Source organism: Vombatus ursinus, unplaced genomic scaffold (assembly GCF_900497805.2).
Source record: "Vombatus ursinus unplaced genomic scaffold, bare-nosed wombat genome assembly UNPS02014789.1, whole genome shotgun sequence".
Lineage (NCBI taxonomy): Eukaryota > Metazoa > Chordata > Mammalia > Diprotodontia > Vombatidae > Vombatus > Vombatus ursinus.
This window is the reverse complement of record NW_020954567.1, coordinates 19284723-19308822: the sequence shown is the minus strand read 5'-3', so window position 1 is coordinate 19308822 and position 24100 is coordinate 19284723. Positions and strand designations below refer to the sequence as shown.

Genomic DNA, 24100 nt, shown 5'->3' with positions numbered 1-24100 from the left:
TGGGGGGGTAGGCAGAGGGAGATGATATTGTTAGAGTATGTCCTAATAATGGAATTATTAGGTTAAAGGGTATGATTATTTTTGTAACTTTTACTACATACACTTAATCACATTAGTTAAAAAAAGCAATGAAAAATATTGGTAAGGTAGTGGAGGAACGAATATACTCATTCATTTCTGGTAGAATTGCAAATTTGTAGAATCTTTTTAAAAATTGAAGATTTACTGGAAGGCCATTTGATATAGGGTTTTGATTAATAGGAATGTAATAATTATACACAAAGATAACTGCAAAATTTTTATGGTTCAACTTTTTCTAAATAGATATCTACATGCATGCCTTAGAGACCTATAAAGGTAGCAATGTGATATGGTATAAAATGCACTAGACTGGGTGTTAGTCTATCTGGGGTCTAATCCTTGCTCTGCTTTATTTTAGACAAGCTCAGTTTCCTTATCTGTAAAATTAGGGAATTGGGTCATTTTATTTTGAGGGCTTCTTTGAACTTGAAAATATCTATGCATTATTAAGTGAGACTCAATTCCTTGAGGAGGGGAAGAGGGTAGCTTGTGCAAAAGCCCAGAAAGAGAGGTAGAGTGAAGACTTCAGCAAGCAGGCCAGTTGAGTTGGAACAAAGAGAGTGTGAAGGGGAGAATTGTGTGTGTGTGGGGGGGGACAAGTCTGGAAAAATGGGCTGCCGCCAGATGATGGAAATCTTTAATTGTTAGACCTAGGAATTTGAATTTTGTCCTATAGGCAAACAGGTAAACATAGGAAACCACTGATGGGTCTTGGGCAGAAGAGTGACATTGCAGCTTGCAAAGACAGACTTGAACTTTAGGAAGACAATTTTGGGGATTGGATAGGAGAAAATGTATAAGCAGAGAGTTCATTTAGAAGTTTATTAAATGTGGATAGAAAGAAAGAGATCAATGTGAGAGATGATAGGGAGACAAAATGGGTAAGACCTGACAAATTACATCTGGGGGCTAGTGAGAGGGAATGTCAGGGATGATTCTAAGAGTCACACCAGAAGGCAGGGACTGAAGGGAAAAGATTTTGTGTTGAGGGAAGGGAGAAGTGAACAAAGAGAATGATATTCAAATTTCTAAAGAGAAAGGATGTTGTGGAGCAATCGGGATAGTGGACCAGCCCTCAAACTACCCCAGTCAAATGTGAAGGAATCCAAGTCTGTTTCATAGTGCACCCCTCCTGCAAAAATACTCAGTGATCTCATGATCCCTCTTAAACTTCATGGGATGCTTTCCCTTTCTTAGAGTAACCCATCTGGGCCTGCCCTTCTATGGGAGCACCCCCCAGTCCGGTCTTTATTTTCCTTACATCAAAACACATTTTTCAGAAGGCTTTATAAGGAGGTAGTATATGACTTGGAGGGAGATACTGTGACTAAGAGATTTCTCATTGCTTATGGTGGTACTTGAAATTTCATCATCAAAAGTTCATTCCATTGGTTTTGGGAGGTTTCAAGAATCCTTTATTAAAGTGGGAATATCATTGGAAGAGGTAACATCTAAAAGGTTTGAGCTAACTCCTTGGTGGTGGCAAAGGGGCTGAGTGGGAGTTAGTTGACAGCTAACTGAAAGAGGGGGACAGGGCAGTATTGAAAGTAGATATTTATAAAGTGACTTTAGGGTCTTGAAGACAAATTAGCTACTTTTTGATATTATTGTTTTTGTTATTAGTATTAGAAATACTAATTGTTCCTAAGTTGTCTCTGAAGATCTGAAGAATGAGGTGTGGGAAGGGAGATTCTGCATCTTTCCTTTTCCTTTGCATAATAATAACCCACAGGGCTCTTCAATGATAAGAAAACACTTTTTGTCCCAACCTTGTGAGGTCAGTGGTACAAGCATTATTACCTCCTTTTTAAGGATGAGAAAACTGAGATTTAGAGAAGCTAAGGAAATTTTCAGGGGGTTACACAGAAAGTAAGTGTTAGAGCCAGGATTCAAATTCAGGTCTCCTAATTCTAAGTTCAACACTTTTTTTTTTTAACTCCATTACACTATATCTCCTACTAGTCCATCTACCATAACCCCAGCTCTTTATCCTCATGCTCACTATTTCATTTTTATGAAATTTCACTTTGAAGACCCGTCCAAAGTCAGTACTTAGTAGGAACAGGTAGTAAGTAGTAAAGGCAGGATTTGAACCCAGGACTTCTGACTCCAAATTCAATGCTCTGTTTACCACATCATATTATTGTCTTTATTATTATCAATAGAAAAAAGGTACCCTGTTGGGACATAAACAATTTTTTTTCATGGCTTCTCATTGGCTATTTTACATTTCCCCTCTACTGAGCAGCATCTGATCAAATGCCAACCAGGATCTTTTCTCTGGAGGTCTTTTCCTCTCTGATTTCAACTCTTCCCTTGGCACCACCCCATTTTTGTCATTGTTTAGGGACTCTTACATCAGCCACTACTTCACTAGGGAGTGTCACTTGCTGCTAACCTTCACTGCAAGAAATACTAACATGCTCTAAAAAGGTGGGATGGGGAGTGCAGGGCATCTTCTACAGTTTGTATCCCCAGCACTTAACACAGGACTTGGAGAACTCCCAGTATAGAATCTCCCTCATGCAATGCAGATCAGCAAATAACTCTGCAACTACATCTTAGAAAATAACCTAAGGCATTGGGTGCGGATGGGTAAATCATTCATCTAGGGTCACAGAGCTAGTACATGAAAAGGACCACACTTGAACCTAGGTCTTTCTAATTCCATGGGGCCAGCCCTTTGTCCAGTGAGGCCCTCAGCCTCTCACCTCTCATATGATCAGCAGTTAACAAACGGATCCCATGGGCCTGTCTTCCTACAGCCCTTCCAAAAACTGACATCTTACATTTTTGTTAACTTTTCCAATCTGATGGTTAAGGAATGTGGAACCTCAAAATTGTTTTAATTTCTCATATAGTTGGTGTTTTGGAGCATTTTTTCATGTGATTGTTGATAACTTGCTTTTCTTCTTTTGAGATTTGTTTGTCCAAATTTATTGACCATTTATACAATGAGATATAGCTCTTGTTCTTATATATTGGTATCAATTCTCTTGGGTATCTTGAGTATCGGATTTTTATTAGAAAAACTTGCTGGAAAGATTTCCCCCCCTTCAGTAAACTGTTTCCCTTCTCATTCTAAGTGCATTGATATTATTTGTGCAGAAGCGTTTCAGTTGCACATAATCAAAGCTCTGGGTGGTTACACAGCTCTCCCCCCTCCCCACCCCACCCCACCCACCCCACCTCTACTCCCACCTCCACCCCCTTTCTGTCCTTCGTTCGCTGTTCCCTCCCTCAGATGCCCGATCACCCCAGCTCTCCCCACCCCATCTCGATCCTTCCCCCTTCTCTTGGACTTGCAGGCCTGGGTGTCTCAGGGCTGCCTGTCAATCACCTCTTGTCGCGGGCCGCCCTGGCTCACAGGAGTGGAGCAGGTTGTAAAGTCATTAATTACTCAGCCATGCAGGTTTGCATTGAAGCCATTGCCAGGCTGCCGCCTCGCCTCGTTGCTCGTGGAGCAGTAGTACAGGATGGCCGCCCGCCTTCCTTCTGTCAGCCTCCGCCGCCTTCTCCTCCTTCTCTCCCTCCTGGTGCTGATCCTAACTGGGCTTTCTGGGGCCGCTGTGGCAGTCCTCCGAGCTAAGGTAAGAGCTATACAACCAGAATCACACAGCCAGCAAGGGAGTGTGTGTGTTGAGAGGGCGGGGGGGGGGAAGGTGGGGGTGGTGATGGTGGTGTGGGACGCTCACTTGAACTCCCTAGATCCCGGGTCTTTGGACGGTCCCTTCCACCTCGTCTAGTTTGAATGGCCCCTGAGTCTGTAGAGGTCTTTTTGTTGGTTTGTTTGTTTGTTCCCCGTCCTTACCTTTGAGCTCTAGACTGTCATGCAGCCTTGACCACGAAGGTAGCTTTGTCCCCTCTCTCCTCCCCATCTTTCCCTACTCTTCACCCACCTCTTCATTTTCTCTTTTCTAAAACCAAGTTAATATGGTTTCAGTCACTCCATGTGATGATTTCCTATTGGTTTGTATTCCTTTTTTCTTTCTAAATGATAATGATTATTGTTCCTCTTTCTCATCTTTTAAAACTAAATTTTATTTTAAAATTAGCATTTATTTTCTCTACCTTCCCCTTCTTAAAAAGAAGAAAAGAAAAACTAAACTCTTGTAACAAATAAGGATAGCTAAACAAAACAAAGTCACACATTGGCAGGGTCCAAAAACGTGGCTCACTCTGTCTTGAGTCCATCACCTCTCTGTTAGGAAGTGGGGAGCAGGTTTCATCGAGAGTCCTCTGGAATCATGGTTGGTCATTGTGTTGATCAGAGTTTTGAAGTCTTTCAAAGTTTATTGTTTTTTACATTATTGCTGTTATTGTATATATTGTTCTGGATCTGCTCACTTCATTCTTCATCAGTTCATACAAGTCTTGCCAAATTTCTTTGAAACTCATCACCTTCATCATTTCTGATAGCACAGCAGTATTCAATTACATTCATATACCATAGCTTTGTTCGGCTATTCCCCAACTGAATATTGGAATTAATCGTTCTTTAAATGTTTGATAGAATTTGCTTGTAGATCCGCCTGGTCTCAGGTTTTTTTTTTCCTTTTGGAGCTCGTATGTTTTCTAAAATTTGGTTATGTAAGTTCTGTAATTCTTGTTCTATTAATCTGGGCATTTTATAGTTTTGTGAATATTAATTCACTCTGCTTTGATTCTTACAGCTTCTCAAATGTCTCTGAAACTATCCCTTTTGTCATTTCTTACAGAACAAATATTCCATTACATTAATATTACATAATTTGTTTATTGAGCTATATTCTTGTTGAGTTTTCCTATCCAGGGCCATCCTCTTTTTCATGCCCCATGTGAAAAATATAATCACTGTTTTTTCCCCTCTGACTCTCTCAACTTGGCAAGGGGCTAGATGCAGGAGAAGGAGAATTTGAATAGTTAGGAGGAGAAGGTCTAGGCTTTGAACTCAGTCCTTGAATATTTCAGATCACCTGAAGTGAGGTTTAATCATTTGTAGGTTGGTGTTTGACTGCTCCCTTTCTCTCTTTCTCCATCTCTTCCCCATAAAAGATATTTCTGTAAAATCAATATTTGGGAGCTCTTCTGGGGTCAGAGGCCTGGGGCAAATTTGGTCTTCTAATGCAGACTCAGCTTAACTCTTGTCTAAGTTAGGCCAGGTGTTGGGAAAGAGAAACTATGCAACTGTGAGCATAATTACTGTTTGTGTTGAATCCCCTGCTATTAGCGCTGGATTCCTCAAAATTAGCCTTCTTTCAGTAAGCTGCTTCAAATGAACCTGAGCTGGGAAACTGGGAGGGCACAACAGACAGGAACTTTTCCCCCAAGCAAATAAACCTCCCTTCTCAGACCCTCACCCAACTCAGAGAGAATTATCCTGGGAAAGAAGGGGGAAGGGTCATTCATCATCTTCCAGTTCTAAGTCTCAGATTGTTGTTCCCCCCTCCCCCTTCCACTTAACAAATGTATCTGCTGCTAAAGGAGATCTAATCTTCAACCAGCTTGCTTTTAACCAGTTCCTGAAGAACAAAAATCAGGTTGTGAAAACATGATTTAAGCCCTACTGTTTTTGACGTACTATCCATTCACGGATAGGAATCTTTCAGTATGGCAATTTGTCATGTCCATCTGGGCTTTAAATGAACCCATCAGTTAGAATATGGTCAATTCTTTATTGTCCTCAGATTATCTGCAAGCTTCCCTCTACTCTCCATCTGGTCATAGGGCTAGCTTCTCCTTGCTTACATGGCTTTGGGCCAATTTTACTTTCACCAGCTATATTACAGGTAGGACACAATCCACCTTCTGCTCTTTCAAATTCTCCACATCATTCAGTAGGGTATATTTTCTGAACTGGGCTGTATGTATTGTATAACTAAGGAATACAGTATAGAAGTTGGAAAATGTGTGCACAGATGAGCTAAGTCACTATTGAAGGGGCACAGCCTGATTTACAACAAGCCTTCCCAGCCCCGTCCACCTCAAGCCCCCAATCCCAATCATTAAAATCCTCCAGGAGGAGGAGGGAGATTCCTTTTGGTCATTCTCTTTTCTTTGTGGATCACTTACTCCTGTCCTCCCACGATTAATCAGTTAGAAAGGAAAAATACTTGATTTAATTCAGCCCAATTCAAATAAATTCAATTCCATAAACATTTATTTAAAATTTTGTTTTCAGTTAAAAATTTATTTCCTTTTCCTCCTACCTCCCTCCTATTGGGGGAAAAAAAGAGGAAAAACAAAAGCCTGGTAACAGATCTGCATAGTCGTCAACGAACACATATTAAGTGTCTACCCTGTGTAAGGCACTGTGCTGGACATTAGAGCTATGAAGACAAAATGAATGAAATAGCTCCTGCTTGCAAAGAGAGAGCTATTAGGGGGATCTACTCATTCCTAAGCCCTTCCACTCCTAGGTGGACTGTGAAGCAAACTTCTGTTACCCAGGGCCCATTTCATTTGAGGTGTGTGTGTGTGTGTGTGTGTGTGTGTGTGTGTGTGTGTGTGTAAACACTTCCAGTTATGGCTTTTTGTAAGAGTAATAGAGTCTAGTCTTCAGTTAAAAAAAAAAAGATCCCTAGTGGGGACCTTTTCACAAGGTATCCATCAGCCTGCTCTTCTGATGGCCTTGATGCCTCCTCCCCCTTCCAAATCTTTTCTCTCTTTATAACCAATTATCAGTAACTAGATTTAGATTTAGATACCATTTACTTGCTATCTTAACTTTAGAAGCAGAGTTTTAATTTCAGCCCCTGATTTCCTGGCTTACCAAGTTCAACATGAACCTGTGGGCTGTGGGGAAATGTTGGGGAGACCAATGGGTTTCCTGCTGCCCTTTTGTACTCAAGGTTTCAGCTTTTGAAGTTGAATAGATTCTGGGAAATTGAATAGAATGATACCCTGGTTCCTTCTGGAAAGCTATAGCCTGTGTTTCAAAAACACTGGCTGTCTGATTATAAACTACAATTGGATGAGAATTAGGGTCCATGATTCTCAGGGCTGCTGTAGAGATGTCAATTCCTGCTCCCATGGCAGACACTCAATAAAATTTTATAGACCAGCAGTCTTGATCAGTTAATGATTTTTCTCACTCTAGTCTCCCCTTCCTCCAATATATCCTTCAGAAAGTTGGCAAAATAATCTTTCTAATGCATGAGTCTGAACAGGTTACTGCCTGGCTTCAACGGCTCCCCACTGGTTAAATGAAAACTCCTGACACATTAGAGCTTCTGTTTTCTGGCCTCAATGTACCTTTCCAGCCTTATTTCACTCAATTTCCCTTTATTCAGTCCACATTGCAGTCTAACTAGACCAAGGGTGGGGAGCCTTCAGCCTTGAGGCCATGTGTGGCACTCTAGGTCCTCAAGTGTGGCCAAACTTCACAGCCCATCCCCTTAATTAATCAAATTAATTAATTAATCAATCCCCTTAATAAAATGATTTGTTCTGTAAAATTTCGACTCAATCAAAAAGCTGCCCCCAAGGCTCTAAAAGGCCAAACGTGGCCTCAAGGTCACAGGTTCCCTACCCCTGAACTAGACTGTTGTTTCCATATCTCCTATCTTCTCCCACTTCTTTGCATTCATGAAGACAACACCACCAAAGAATCTAAGTCTCAGAAGGAAACAGACATTACCTAGCTCCATCCATACCTAACTAGTAATCCCTTCTATATCATATGCAACAAATGGTTATCTAGTTTCAATTTGAAAATAGCCGGTGCAGCATGGGGTGGGGAGACCCTTTAGCTCCTGAGGTAGCCCATAGTACTTTTATTTGGACAGTACTGATTGTTAGAAAGATTTTCCTTTCAAATCTTTCAAATCTAAATTTTCCTCTTTGTAACTTCCAAACAGTTTTGCTCTCTGAGACCAGGGAAACCAAGTCTAATCCATCTACCATGTAATAGCTCTTCAATAATATAAATGTAAATGTCATGCCCCTTCGAAATCTTCTCTTGTTTGGATTAAATATTCTTAGTTATTTCCAACAGCCCTCACAGACAGTTCAGCAAGCATTTATTAAGTGCCTGTTGTTTGCAAAGGACTGGGCTAGATTCTGGGTATAAAAAGGTGGAAAAAAAGAGACTAGTCCCTGCCCTCAAGGAGATTATGTTTTATTACATATATTTATTTATATACTATCCCCTTATCATCCTGTTTGTGCACTTTTGCACACGTACAAGTTTATCAGAGTCTTTCCTGAAATGTGGTACTAGACCTGAGCATAATATTCCAGATATGGTATGATCACAGTGGTATAGTACTATGCCATTCCTAATTCTGGCACTATACATTTCATAGTGTGGCCAAAAATTACATTCATTTTTTGGTTGTTATTTTGTACTGTTCATTCACTGAATTTTTAGTCTCCTAAAGTCCTCAGATCTTTATTTATAAGAATTCTTATCAAGCTACGCTACTCCCATTCTGTAATTGTACAGGTTATTTCTTGAACATAGTATAGTATTTTATATTTACCCCTATTAAATTTTAGCTTATATTTGGTACATTGTTCCTACCTCTCAAGATCTTCTGGAATTCTGAAATGTCATTCAACAAATTAGTTAGTCCTTTTAGCATTGTGTTACCTATAAATCTGAAAGCCTTTATCCAAATCACAGGTAAAAAGGGTTAACAGGTTCTGAACTAGCTAGACCCTCTTCCCAATTGACATTGATCTCTTAGTAAGTACTGGTCATTCAACCAGCCCAGAATCTACCTAATAGTACTATTGTCTTTAGCCTATATCTCTCCGACTTGCTCATGAAGAAAGAATGAGAGATTTTGTCAAATTCTTTGTTGATATTCCCTTGAATTACCAATTGAGTACCTTGTCAGAAAAAGAAATGAGTTTTTTCTGGCATGACCTGTTTCTGATGAAGCCATGCTGGCTTCTTAGTGACCACAGCTTCCCTTTCTAGATGTTAACTAAGCATCCTTTTAATAATATGTTGTAAAATCTTTTTAGAAATTTAAGTCAAGTTTATTGGCAAATTGTTTTAAAACTTTGCTTTTGTCCCTTTCTGTAAACTAAGCTGAATAAATTGTGGCATATGATATAAATGAGATAACATTTGTAAAGTACTTAGCACAATACCTGGCACATAGTAGGTGCTTAATAAATACTTATCCCTTCCCCTTTTGTTATTCCCTTTCCTCCGTAATGGAAATAATGACAAAAGAGTTAGTCTCAAAGAAACCTGGGAAGACTTTTCTGAACTGATATAGAATAGAATGAGCAGAACTAGGGAACAATTTATACAGTAATTATAACAATTTACAAAGACTTTGAAAGACTCAAGAATCTTGATCAACTCAATGGCCAACAAAGATTTTAGGGGATCAATGATGAAGATGTTACCTACTTCCTGACAGAGAGGTAAAAGACTCAATATGCAGAATGAGATATATAGTTTTGTGCATGGCCAATGTGGGAATTTGTTTTAGTTGATTACACATACTTGTTACAAGGGTTTTGTTTTTCTTTTCCACTAGGAAGAGGAAAACAAATGACTTTTAATTTAAAAAAATTAAAAATGAAGAAAAATCAAGATAGCATTTGCTGATTACCAGGCCTGTAACATCTCTATTCTCCATGATTTTCCAAGTTAGCAGATCAAGTCAACAAGCATTTATTAAGCACTCCCTTTGTTCCAGGCACTGTGTTAAGCACTAGGGATACAAATACAAGCAAAAAGAAAGATAAGCCCTTCTCTCAAGGGTGTCAGAGATAGGACTGGAACCCAGGTCTTCATGCTTTGAGGATTGCTCTTTATCCACTATGCCACACTGCCTCCCACATTCCATATAATATATACTTATAAAATGTTCATTGAATTTTATTGAACTCATATTGACAAGGGCAAGCACTGGGACATTTAGAGGAATATCTGGAAGTACCCACTAGGAAGCAGGCTGTGCCCAGGATGCTCTGGGACCTGGGTGGCAGAAGTCACCAACTGAATAATAATTGTCCAGAAGGACAGGGTAACATACTCACTGGTTCCTCCAAAGTGAGCACCAGGCTAGGTAAACCCTCTCCTCTTTTTTTCTTCATGGTAGCTTAGTGTCCAAGGGACTGGATTCCTCCCCGAGGGAGACTTCTTCCTACCTGGAGCTCGCTAGCTAACTGTCTTTTGTTTTGGTCAGGATAGCAGTGAGGCATCAGAAGGGACCGTTGCCTGGGATGAAGATGTCCTGAAATGGTGGGGGGAATGGAGCTCCTGGTCAACTTGCTCACGTACCTGTGGAGGAGGGGTAATGTCTCGGGAGAGACACTGTCTTCAGCAGAGGTAAGACTTTGTAGTGGAGCAGAGGGAGGGAGGAAGTTTAGGACCAAAAGAGTCCCAGGAAAGGAAAAGGGTGATGGGCCACTTTCTGAAAAGAAGACCTTGGTCTACAGGGGGACTGCCTCAGAAGAGGACTAACGAGAAAGAACTTCTTTGTTATCCAAGCTTGGCCTTGACCAGAGCTCCAACCTGATTGGTTGTTTTGTTTTATGATGTCAAAGCTATAGGTTCTGTCATTCCTATTTTTGAGTTCCTATTTTGAGGCCCCCAGGCTGAAATCTCAGTGCCTCCTCTGATCTCACAACAACCTTCTTGTGTGGCTCTTGACCAGAGGAGGACATCATCTGGTCCATCTTCTCTGCTTTCAAACTCTGACTCAAGGTTTAGCTCACCTCCCATATCCTTGGTTAAGCCTTCTTTGACCAACCCAGCCTGAATCCCCCTCCTCTGAACTCTAACTTGTTGTTCAGTTGTGTCTAACTTAAAACTTTGATTTTAAGTATCCTTCCAGGGAAGCTTTTTTCTCTCTCTATTAAGGAGTTAATAGCCAATAAAAGATTTCAATACTTCATGGGAGCCGGGTAACCAAAAGAACCCTCTGGTGAATCTTATTCTACCTCCATAATATTTCTCAGTGTGGCTCTGTCACTGCTCCTCATACACAGCACTCCATTTCCTGTCTCTATGATTTTGTATTGGTTGTACCCAAAGCCTGGGACACATTCCCTCTTCACCTTTGTCTCTTAGAAATACGAGTCTTCTCTAAGACTTTGTTTCAGTGCCCCCTTCTGCAGCTGGCCTTTCTTAATGTCATTAGCTACTAATGCCCTCTCTCTAAAAAACACTTGGTATCTATTTTGTATGCTTACCTAAATATGTATGTGTTGTTTATCTTGATTAAATGTAGGCTTCTTGAGGACAGGAACTAATTGACTTTTACCTTAGTATTCCCAGTGCCTTGTGTTCTTAATAAAGAGGTCTCTTAACCTCCGTATGCCCCAGTTTCCTCAGCTATAAAACAAGAAAAATAATATCACTCACTTTTCAAGGTTGTGATGAGTACCAAATGAGATAATATTTGTAAAGCCCTTGTTGACCAATCTCAAATCCATCTCCTCTCTACTCTATGGCAGTATCTTCATTCAAACCCTCATCACTTCTCTGGACTATTGCAATAGCCTCCTGATTGATCTTTCTGCTTCCACCCTCTTCCCTCTCTGATCTGTCCTCCACGTAGCCTTTGAATCCATATTATTAAAGCACAGATCTGACTATATCATTCCTTTGCTCAAGAAGTTTCAGCGGCTCCCTATTGTCTCTAGACGAAAATGTAGACTCATCAACTTGGCTATTAAAACTCTTCACAGTCTGGCTCCAGCCTACCTTTCTAGTCTTTTCTTTTTATTCTCCTTCACATGTTTAACTTTCCACACAGACTGTCCTATTTATTGTTCCTGGAACTTGGCATTCCATCTCCTGCCTTTAGGACTTCACACCATGCCCACAATGCTGGGAAATAATTTCCTTCTCACTTCTTTTTTTGGAATCCCTAGTTTCCTTTAAGGCTTAGTTTATGAACCCCCTTTCTCCCCTTGACTGCCACCATGGAATCCCCCAGTTGGTTTTGCATTCTCCCTCATGAAATTACTTTGCATTGATTCATGTGCGTACATGTTGTGTTCCCTCAGTAGAATGTAGGCTCCTTGAGGGCAGGGACTGTTTCCTTTTTTGTCTTTGTATCCTTAGCACCAAGTACAGTGCCTTGCCAATTGTTACTGTTGAGTTGTTTCAGTCATGTCCAACTTGCCATGATCCCATTTGGGAGTGGTTTGCCATTTACTTCTTCAACTTATTTTACAGATGAGGAAACTGAGGCAAACAGGATTAAGTGATTTGCCCAGAATCACATAGCTGGTAAATGTCTGAGGCTGGATTTGAACTCAGGTTCTCCTGGCTCCATGCCATTTCATATCCACTGTGCCACCTAGCTGCCTTCCTTGCCCATTGTAGGGCTTAATAAATTACAGATGCATTATAAATACCTATTGAACTGAAAATGTATAAACACAGTGGACTTCTACCACCGTACACACACACACACACACACACACACACACACACATACCCCTTAACCTAAATTTAGTTGGAGCTGATTGATGACTAGCCACAGAGGATAGGGAGAGACACTGGTTGTCTTGCAGAGGAGTCCTTATTTGTTCTCTTGGTACCATTTACCCACATGAAATAGTGGTATCCTCCCCTTCCTTCTTCTTCTGCACAATTCTTTTATGTCTTTCAGGTTTCTCACGTCTCAGAGGACAAGCAGCCATGTGTGCACAGGCCAGTCTAAGGACTACCACCTTTGCCACCAACAGGTAAGAGCTGGTATCGGTATTTAGCACAACCCACCCTGAGTCCTTACTGAGATCAGATCTGAGGAGGAGTAAGGCTGCCAGGAAGTTAAAAGTACCTGAGAGTGAGGTGGTGCAGTGGATAGAGACCTGGGCCTAGAGTCAGGAATACCTGAGTTCAAATGTAACCTCAGACAATTATTGGCTGTGTGACCCTGGGCAAGTCTCTTAACCTCTATCTGTCTCAGTTTCAATAATAACACCTATCTTCCCAGGCTGTGGTAAGGATCAATGGAGAGAACATTTGTAAAGCACTTAGCACAGTGTATAATGTATACAATAGGCACTTAATACATGCTTGTTTCCTTCCACGGAAGGACGAGACTTGCCCATTGTTAATGCATTAGGGATGGTGTCTGGTCCCCCTGACTGATATTATCGATCAGATCCCACTTTCCTTCCTACTCTTCCTCACTTGGGTTATGAACTTCACAGTGTCATAGATTTATAGTTAGAAGGGATCTTAGATTCCATGGAGTCCAACATCCTCATTCTACAGATGAGGAAACTGAGGCTAAGAGATTAAATGATTCGCCCAAGGTCACACAGCTATTACTATCTGAGTCAGGATTTGAACTCAGGTCTTCCTAATGCCAAGTTCAGTGTTTGACCTATGATATCATGCTGCCTTTCCCCTATCATTCCTTGGAAATCAGAAGTGAACCTTTCCTTTTTATCTCCTGTACTCTTTAGGAAAAAAATAACCTATTGAGGTGTGAGGGTGCTCCTTCCTGTGTGGTTTAAAGGCTAGAATATGTCTTCTCTGTCCTGTAGCTAGCTGTCCTCTCTCTTTAGAGATTTAGGTGATGTAATGTGTAGAACACAGGAAGACCTGAGTTCAAATCCTGCCTCAAATACTTACTAGCTGGGTGGCCCTGGGCAAGTCACAATCTTTGTCAGCCCCAGTTTCTCTCTCAGTAAAATGGGGTTCATAATAGCAACCACCTCACAGGGTTGTTGTGAGTCTCAAGTGAGATGAGATGTTATCATTATTAGTTATCATTATCATTTTCATTGTGTTTTGTAGCCTTGCCCAGCAAACTCAGACAGCTTTAAGCAACAGCAGTGTGCCATTTTCAATGGCAAAGCCTTTGGGAAACACCACTACCACTGGATCCCTCTCTACCCAGGTAACCCCACAACTTTAGGTACCTCTCATCTAAAAACTGTTGACCTCTGGATCCTCGGACACAAGAGAAGCCAGAGGAAGAGTCCAGCTTTGACACGTTGGGTGCACGGCCTGTGGGATTGGTCGGGATGTAGAGCCAGAAGATGGAAGGAGTGAGAAAGGAAAAAGGAAAGAGAAAGAGAAAGGAAAGCAAATTTGTTGTCTACGGAGCGAGCATTCCAGAAAGCACAGCAGAAAGGATAAGTAGGACATGGAAGGACAGGATTGGTTTGAAGGGAATGGGAATGTTGGCCACTGCAAGTTTAGAATCACTGGGGAAGGAAGGAGATCACCAGGAAGGAGTTTGTAAAATCATTGAGGAATGAGTTTAGATAGATTTTCATTGTGCATATGGGTTTAACAAAAGGGTGGAGTCCTTTCAGGGTCTTCAGTAATTCAAGTGCGGGGGTAGGTGCTTTGAGCTGTACACCGTAGGGCATCTACACTGGAGTCCTTCCTTGATTTCTCCCAGCATCTCCCAGGTACCATTGGAACACTCATCCCTTGGTCTTGCCATGCGACCAGACCATCTTTTCTTTTAGTCATTCAATTTCTCAATGAGCTCCTTTATATCTCCTCTTCCCCAGAATTCCTCACAGATGAGGAGCTGAGGCCCAGAGAGGTTCAAACTTGCCTAGAGTCCCACCGGTGGTCAGTGGCAGAGCCACATCTTCTCACTCTAAAGCCATTGTTCCATACTATCTCCCCAGGAGGAACCTTGGGATAGGTGGCTTCAATCTTCCTCTGGGACGAGGAATGGAAATGGGGAAGAGGGAGTACCGTGAAGGTGGTATTAGTTAACAGAGCCAAGATTTGAACCCACATCCTCTGACTCCAAATCCATCCCACTTTCCATTGTACTATGCTGCCTCCCCCTTAGAAGTCTGCGTTTTCTTCCTTCCTACTCTTCCACAACCCTAGATGATTACATCAGCATCTCTAACAGACCATGTGACCTCCAGTGCACCACCAAGAGTGGGGAGAGGCAGCTGATAGTACAAGCACGAGACGGGACCTCCTGCAAGGACCGGATATATCAAGGAGTCTGCATCAATGGCCAGTGTGAGGTGAGGTCCTCTAAGAGGAGAGCACCGAAAGCTGCTTCCTCACCAGATGGAAAATTTACACAGTGTTTTAGTAATCTGCTCTTGGGAGCCAGTTTCTGGGGTAGCTAGGTGGAGCAGGATAGAGTGCCTGGCCTGGAGTCAGGAAGACTCAACTTCCTGAGTTCAAATATGGCCTCAGACACTTACTAGCTGTGTGACCCTGGGCAAGTCACTTAACTCCATTTGCTTCAGTTTCCTCATCTATAAAATGAGCTGGAGAAGGAAATGGCATATCACTCTAGTATCTTTATTAAAAAAAAAACCCAAATGGGGTCACAGAGAGTTGCACACAACTGAACAACAACAAGCCAGTTGCTACGAAAGTGAACATTTTAAATTTCTCCTCTGGCTTTTCTAATAGCATCATAGATTCTAAAAATGGAAAGAATCTCAGATTCTTTCTACTCATTTTCGGATGAGGAAACTGAGGTCCAGTTAGATGAGAGTGGTCAAATTCTCTTTCATGTCATCTCCATGTCTCTGAAACTTGAGTAGCAGAATAGATTAGGGAATATCCCTTTGGCCACCATAGGAATGGGGATAGGGAATCTAATAACCACCCTTGAAGGCTTGACTCTTGCTAACCTGGGTAAAACTGGTGTGGAAAAGGGGACCCATGTCATGACAAAACATATAACAAAGAGGGGAAACTCATACCCTTTCCACTCTCTCATATAGAGCATTGACCATCCCTGGCATCACTCCATTGGTAATTTCTATCTTCATGGGGTACATGCATCAGGCCATGTGAGAACTCTGCTTGCTTCCATCCTTTGGTGACCAATCAATCAAAAAACATTTGTTTAGCTCCTACTATGTGCCAGGCATTATGTTCTCAGTGCTGGGGATACAAAAGAGAGGCAAAAGACAGTCCTTGCCCTCAAGGAACTTACAATCTAATGAGGGAGGCAACGTGTGAACAAGTATGTACAAAGCAAGCTATATACAGGATAAAGAGGAAATAATTAAAAGCGGGAAAGCATTGGAATTAAGAGGGATTAGGAAAGACTTCTTGTAGAAGGTGGGACTTTATTGGTGACTTAAAGAAAGTCAGGGAGGTCAGTAGGCAGAGGGGATGGGTTCGAAGGGTCCTGAAAAACCATCTAGTTCAACTTCCTCCTTTACAGATGAGGAAACTGAGGCTCAGAGGGGTTGTGACTTGTCCAGGGATTACAAAATCAATCAGTCAATAAGCATTTATTCAGTGCCTGTTGTGTGCCAGGTTCTATACCAGGCACTGGGGATCCATATACAATAGATGAAACAATCTCTGCTCATAAGGAATTTACATTCTAACCTGGAAATAATAAGTACGTACAGAATAAATATACATAAATACAAAGTAATTGTTGTATGTATTAGGTTACATGTAAGGTAGGTTGAGAAGGAGGGAGTTAGCAGTTGAGACCTCTGATCAGGAAAGTCTTCACGTGGAAGGTGGGGTCTTGAAGGAAGAGAGGGATCTTTTGAGACTTAGGTGAGGAAGAAGAGAATCTGAGGTAGTGAGAATAGCCAGTGTAAAGGCAAAAAGAAGTGAGATGGGAGCTTCATATGTGAGGAGTAGAGAAAAGACCAGTTTGGCTGGGTCAGAGTGTGGGAGCAGGACTAATGTATAATGAGGCTAGAAAGATAAGCTTGGAACAAGGTTGTGAAGGGCTTTAAGAGCTAAAGAGAGGCATTTGTATTTGATTTCTAGAGGCAATAGGAAGCTGCCTGACTTTAGTAATCAGGCCAAATATGCACTGAAGAAAAATTGCTTTGGCAGCAGTGTGTAGGATGGCCTGAAGTAGTGAGAGATTTGAGGCAGAGAGACCGATTCAGGAGTCATTGAAGTAGTCCAAGTGAGATGTGATGAGGGCCTGAGCTAAGATGGTGATTATGCTAGTAGTGAGTTGGGATCAGATGCAACAGACATAGTGGAGGTAGGGATGGTGAGATTTGGCAGATAATTGGCTATAAGGGATGAAGGAGAAGGAGGCATTGAGGATAATGGTGAGGTTATTAGCCTGGGAGACTGGAAAGATGGTATAGTCTTCTAAAGGAATAAGGAAGTTTGAAAGAGCCCAGCATTTTTGGGAAAAGACAGTGAGTTCTGTTTTGGACCTGTTGAATTTGAGATGTTTCTGGGATATACAGTTTGAAATGTCTAATGATTGATTGGTGAGGTGGGATTGATGGTTGGAGAAAGACTGGAGTCAGATAGATACATATGAGAGTAATTGGCATAGAGATGGTAATTAAGCCCATGGGAGTAGATGAGGTCACAAAAAGAATGAGTAGAAAGAGAAGAGTAGGAGACCCAGGATCAAGCTTTCTGGAAAACAGACTTAGAGCGTGATTTAGATAATGAATCATCAAAGGAGACTGAGGAGAAATTAGACAGGTAGTAAGTGTCAGTGGTGATATTTGAACCCAAATCCTTCTGGTTCCATGTTCATTATTCTTTCTACTATGACATGCTGCCTTCTCTAGAGTGAGCATCACTGGAGGAAAAATCATTTTGGGAACAGTCTACTAGAAGGGAGAAGAAGCCTTAAAAAAATATAATCTTAGAGAAAAGATACTATGGAAAAAATAACCTTTCCTAAGGACTCCTAAGAGGCATCCTAAGCCAAGGTTAGACAAATCCTGGAAATCATCCTATCTTTCTTCTTTTTGCAGCCAGTTGGGTGTGATGGTGGCCTCCACTCCTTCCAGACGATGGACAGGTGCCGAGTTTGTGGTGGGGATGGCAGCACGTGTTACCGGGTTTCAGGGAGCTTCCGAAATGGGATCTCACAGTTAGGTACACCCCACTGATGATATGCCAGGGTTTCTCAAAGGGCTGTGGGGAGGACAAGAGGAGGAGCTGTATCAGCCTGAGGAGGGGGCAGAGCCCATACATCTTGTCTTCAGGCCCTGGGACTGGTCAGAGTATTCCCTTCGTGGTCTTAGTTCTTTGTCTAGGTGGCCAATTTCCTTATATGTAATTCTGACCTGCCTGGGTCCCTGAAGAGGGCAGTGTGGTATAGATGGAAGAGTAAAGCCTTTGGAGACAGGAGACCTGGGCTATAAACCTGTCTCTGCCATTGTGTGACCTTTGGAAAGTCCCTTCACTTCTCTTGGGCTCATATTCCTCATCTGTGATATAACAGGGCTAGACTAGGTGACCTCTCTGATCCTATCCAGGTCTGACGTTTCCCAGGCAACTAAGTGGCTTAGTGGATAGGGTGCTGGACTTGGAGTTAGGAAGGCAAATTCAAATCTAGCCTTATATAATTCTTAGCTTTGTCCTCCTGGGTAAGTCACTTAACTTCTGTCTGCTATATTTGTGAAGTGGGTATAATAAACTTCTTAAGGTTGTTGTGAGGATCAAATTAGATAATATTTGTAGAGCACTTTGCAAACTTTAAAATGATACCTACTAATACCACTACTATCACTATTACTACCATTACTATTACTAGGACTACTACTACCACCACCACCACCACTACTATTATCACTGCTTCTACTACTTTCATGACTACTATCACTAGCATTACTACTACTACTATCACTATCTACTACTATTACTATGACTATCACTACTTCTACTATCACCACCATTACTATCACTAGAGCTACAACTAATATCACACTACTACTATTACTACTATTACTACCACCACTACTACTTTCACTGTTACTACTACTACTACTACTATCACCACCACTACTACTATTACTTTGACTATCACTACTACTAATACTATCACTACTTCTACTTCTACTACTACTACTACTATTATTACTATCACTAGTACTATTACTAGTGCTACTACTACTATTACTACCACTATCACTGTTACTATCTCTACAACTACTACTATTATCACCACTACTGACTATTATTACTATTACTACCACCACCATTACTACTACTACTACTATTACTACTACTATCACTACTACTACTACCACCACCACTATTACTCCTACTAGTAGTACTAGTATCATTACTAATACTACTATTACTGCTATTGTTACTGCTACTTAAACCTTGCAAGATATCTTGGGGGGTTTTTCTCTTCCCTACTTATTTATTGTATCATTTTTTCGCCTAAAAACTGTGACAATTAACTTTTTTTGTCCCATGTAGTATCATTTATGATTTCTTGAAATAGAGCTCTGGAAAACCAGGCTTTGAGAAAGCCTATTGGGATTCAAATAGGGCTCCTTGACTATGCCTTAAATCCAAATCACTCTGGCTGTCACTGATTGACCAATAATAGGTCCTAGTCCAAGCCTCAGTTAATCATCGTTTGGGTTTTGATGGCTCAGAGTGAGTATAAGTCGTGATTATTTTTGTCCTGGCCTGAAATCCTGAGGGTCTTCCCTTCCCTGATTGATTCCCTTCCCCACTCCCACCCCCAGACAAACTCAGTCATCTTCTGCCTCATTTCTTACCTAGCCTTGAATCACTATATGGGTGTTGCCTCAGACAAACCGAGACCTGGGAAAGACCTTAGCTCAAAAAGGCCAAGGTCTCCCACTGCATCTAGGGCCATTGCCAGTTGTCCAGATCTAGGTCTTGCCACTGGACTCTGATGACTCTGGAGGAGAGAGTGAGGCCAATGACTGCACAGCTTTGCCTCACTTAAATCCAGGTCACTTGCAAGTCAAGACATCACCCTGCTGATGTCAGTGATCCTCTTCTAGAACGAAGGAACAACAACTGTTACTGCTACTGTTACAGCTACTACTGCAGTTCGGTTCCTCCTTGGAGCTGTTGGGTTCTCTTGGTAGCTCTACTCTGTAGAACTCCCTGATTCCTTTTCTTTGACTGCCTGAGACCACCAAGGGTCTGATGCTTAGCTTAGGGCCTGGCACATAGTAGGCACTTAATAAATGTTGATTGACTGATGTGGGGTGCAGGAGTTCATGTTGCCTTTGCTGTGGTCCTGTGCCAAGTGGCTTGAAAGGCTTTTATAGGGTTAGAGATTTAGAGCTGAAAAGGAGCTCAGAGGTCATCTAGCCCAACCCCTTCACTTTATAGCTTTCATTTGAAGCCCAAAGAGGTTTAATGACTTGCCCAAAGCCACACAGGTAGTAAATGGCAGAGGAAGGCCCTGACTTCAGTTCCTTTAACTAAATCTAGGGCTCTTCCCGCTGATGTACCTAATGCCTTTCAAGGCTTTCCCTTTCCTCTCCACTTGGTGCCCTTCAATTGGAGGCTGATCCTTTTAACTGGCCTTTCTTTGAGCCCTTGGCTCCTCCCCTCACTTGATACTCAGTGCTCTTAAGCTGAGTGTGGGCCCCTTCTTCCCCAACAGAGTAATTTCTCATCTTTCCAGGTTACGTATTTGTCACCAGTATCCCTGTTGGTGCCACTGATATCCTTATCATCGAACGCAGGAAGACAGAAAACATCCTTGGTAAAGGATCCAGGGCCATGGGGCATGGGTGTGCCCTTCCTTGGGATACCAGCTCCATGCCCCTACCCTGCAACACCTTCTATCCACTGCAATCCCCCCTCTGATTGGATAATTCAAATCCCTGGGTCTTTACTACTCATTTGTAAAATGAGAGGGTTGGGCAAGCTGGTCTCTGAAGTCTTTTTCCAACTCAAAGCCTATGATCTTATGACCCCTGTCAGCCCCTCCTCCACTCATGTGCAGGCTCCTCAGCCCAAAGATCCAGGTGCTGATCCTGGTGACTTTGGTGTGGGGACTGAGCAGACTTGGAGAAGGAGCCAAAGTTTGGAACCACCGATTTCCTTTGACAGACTCCAAAGCAAATCTCCCTCGTCATCACAGCCTGTCTCTGAGCGCTTAGTCAGGGATCTCCAAGCATCCCCTTAAAACCCTATCAGGGGAACCTCTGCTCTTGCTGGCTGCTCATTTGTTTGGTTGCTTTCTTCCGTTCTCTTGTGTCCCCTTTCTTTGCAGCACTGGCGGATGAAGCTGGGCACTTCTTCTTCAATGGGAACGCTGCTGTGGACCCTCCTCAGAACTTCCGAGTGGCTGGAACTGTGTTTAAGTACCGGCGCCCACTTAGCCTGCACTCAGAAGGCCTGGAGTACATTATAGCCCCGGGCCCCACCAACCAGTCTTTGAATGCCATGGTGTGTAAGGGAGACATTGACAGGGGTGGAGAAAGAAGAAATGTGCAGTGAGTGATTGGGCTGGCTGCAGCAGACTCCTGAAAAAACCTGAAAACCTGAAAAAAGTTTGGGGAAGGAGTTAGTAAGAAGATGAAGGGGTTGGAGCTCTCTGCCTAGAGTTGTTAGAGCACTGGGCCTAGAGTCAGGAAGACCTAATTTCAAATCTGGCCTCAGACATTTACTAACTGTGTCACTAACAAGTTACTAAACCTCCGTGTGTCTCAGTTTCCTCAACTATAAAATGGAGACAGTAATAGCACTTACCCCATAGGGTTGTTATGAGGATAACATTTGTAAAGACCTTAGCATAGTGCCTAGTACACAGGAGGTACTTAATAAATGCTTATCTCTTGCCCTCTCCCTCTTTAAAATGATGGATTTGGAATTGATGATCGTTCTAGTCCTTTCTGGTTTGAAATCCATGCTCCTATGGAGCATGATTTTATCCATAATATGATTATGAGCTATGATTTTATCCATAATAATTCATTTTTTTCCTCCTGTGTTGAGGTTCACAAAACACTTTTCTTGCAGCCATCCTGTGATAGTATCATTATTCCCATTTAACAACAGAGGAATATAAGATTGAGAATGTAAGTGCCTTACTCAGAGTCCCACAACTTAATATGACATGGAACTGAGGATCTCAAATTCAGGTGTTGTGACTCAAAGACCTGGGAAACATGTCTGTGTTCCCTTTATGACTTCACAGATGATTTCATGAGTTGGCATGGTTAAAAAAACCAACCAAACAATCAACCCACTATCTCCTGGTGGTGAGCCTCCTGGAGATGAGTCTCTTCAACTTAGATTGTGGTCTGGCCCTGGAGTCAGGGAGATCTAGGTTCATGTTCTGTTTCTGACACATACCCTGTGACCATGGACAAGTCACTAGCTTCTCAGTGCCCCCAGGAAACTCTCTAGTTTTAATTAATTAATTGCATTCATTAATTAAATTAATTGCAGATGAATTGCTAAGCTGCAACAGTGGGGAGAGTTTCCATGCCAAGGATTCCTTACACTGGTGAAATCACAGGCCCATATATAAATATAAAATATAAATATTTTCGTGTCTCAAGTGAGAAGGATAAGATTATGTGAACTGGGGAAAGGGGAGCCATGGCTGGCTTTACTAAAAATTTGCTTTCTGACTTTTACTTTCAGTATTATAATTTCAATGGGAAGGTACCCCACATATCTTATGACTTTACAGTGCCGAAGGTTCAGGTTCTAGCTGCTCCAGCTCCAGAGCCTCCCCTCTCTCTCCATGGCCCAGATTCCTATGGCCTCCAGAACCAAGATTTTGATGTACCTGAGCCTTCGCCAACGGCTGACTTCAGTACCACTTGGATCTCTGCCATCTCCCCAGGGGAGGTGGATGGTCATATCTCACTGGGAGAAGACACCAGGAAGATCAACTTGGGTCACAGAAACTTTGTCCAAAGGAATGCTGCTGCTGCTCAGGATAGAGGCTGGGGCCAGTCCACAGGAGAGGAGGAAAAGAAGCTTCGTTTCCAAGTGGAACATGCATATCCTACCATTAGGGGAGGAAAAGCAGAGATGGTAACTGTTGGTGGAGACGCTGACTTGGGTAAGTGAATTTCTTTGACCTCTGATAGGGTGGGAAGCAATAGTAAGGGTTCTTATAGGGAGTGAATGGGATTTAGTATTATATTTAGGTTTCTGCTCTTCAGTTCACTTGGTTATGGAACTAGCAAAGAGCTAGTGTTGTGTAATGGAAAGAATGTTGGATAGGTGACCTGAGTTCCTTCCTGAGTAGTAACATTCTCGTTGGGATTTGGATAAGGAAAAACACAAGTGAGGGTGATCTCTATGGGGAGGACCAAGGCAGGGCAGTAAGAATGAGCATTGAATGTGTGGAGAAGAGTGAAGAGGTCTGTCTTATTAGAGCAGAGATGATATATTGAAGAATTAGTAGTGAGTTACAAATGATCAAGGCTCAAGGGTGAAGAAATGTGACCAAATTTTTGTTTTTATTTTTAAGTTCAATGTTTTATTAAAAAAAATTGAACATTAATCCAACCAACTGAATTTGCTTAGTGATTATTTTCATTTAAATTCATTTCAATGTATATGGCATCATAATAGTTTTTCAGCCATTCCTTTTCTTTCCTTTTCATTCACTTTTCCTCTTTTTTTGGTCACAGTGTGTGCTGTATTTTTCTTGTTCTGTGTTTTCCCTTCTTTCCCTTATTTCAAAAAGTGACTTATAGGTTTCTTTCTATTCCTCATACTTATTGGTCTCAACTGCATTATATAACATAGTCCAGTTTATCAGTGTATCACAATTTATTCAACCATTTGATCAGTCATTCAGCAAACATTTATAAGTGCCTACTATGTGCCAAGCACTGTTTTAGTCAGTATAGAGACAAAGATAAAAATGAAACAATCCCTGTCTTCAAAGAGCTTCCATTTTATTGGGGAGACAACATGTACATATTGAAGCATATGCAAAATATATATAAAGTAAGTAGGGAATTTCAAAGGGAGCCTTAGGAGCTCAAGGATGGGTATGAAGGGGGTCAGAAAAAAGCCTTATGAAGAAGGTGATGCTCAAGATGAGCTTTGAAGGAAGTTAGTGATTCTAAGAGGCAGAGAAGGTGAAGGAAGGCATTCTAGGCATGTGTGGACAGTCTGTGCCAAGGCACAGATGGGATATTGTGTGTGAGGAACTGCAGGGAGGCCACTGTGCTGAGTCATACGAAGCGTAGAAATGGGCAACGAGCCTGGAAAGGTAAGCTAGACTCCAGTTGTGGAGACTGTTCAAAGCCATTCAGAGGAGTTACTGAGAGGAGAGGAGAGGAAGAGGGAGGGATGGAGGGAGGAGAGGAAGAGAGAAGAGAGGAAGAGGGAGGAGAGGAAGAGAGAGGGAGAGAGAGGAGAGAAAGAGAGAGGAGAGAAAGAGGGAGGGAG

The 24100-nt window shown here is 42.0% G+C and overlaps 1 protein-coding gene across 1 annotated transcript in view; it reads left to right on the top strand.

Annotated features, from left to right (window-relative positions):
• Nucleotides 1-3557: 3557 nt before the first annotated feature.
• LOC114047545 (ADAMTS-like protein 2) overlaps nucleotides 3558-24100 on the top strand; it is a 34634-nt gene continuing 14091 nt past the window's right edge. Inside the window, exons 1-9 of the mRNA XM_027868370.1 lie at nucleotides 3558-3671; nucleotides 10215-10357; nucleotides 12654-12729; nucleotides 13793-13895; nucleotides 14855-15000; nucleotides 17701-17824; nucleotides 20355-20435; nucleotides 20949-21124; nucleotides 22328-22754. Coding sequence (XP_027724171.1) covers nucleotides 3558-3671; nucleotides 10215-10357; nucleotides 12654-12729; nucleotides 13793-13895; nucleotides 14855-15000; nucleotides 17701-17824; nucleotides 20355-20435; nucleotides 20949-21124; nucleotides 22328-22754 — 1390 coding nt within the window. The remainder of the gene's footprint in view (nucleotides 3672-10214; nucleotides 10358-12653; nucleotides 12730-13792; nucleotides 13896-14854; nucleotides 15001-17700; nucleotides 17825-20354; nucleotides 20436-20948; nucleotides 21125-22327; nucleotides 22755-24100) is intronic.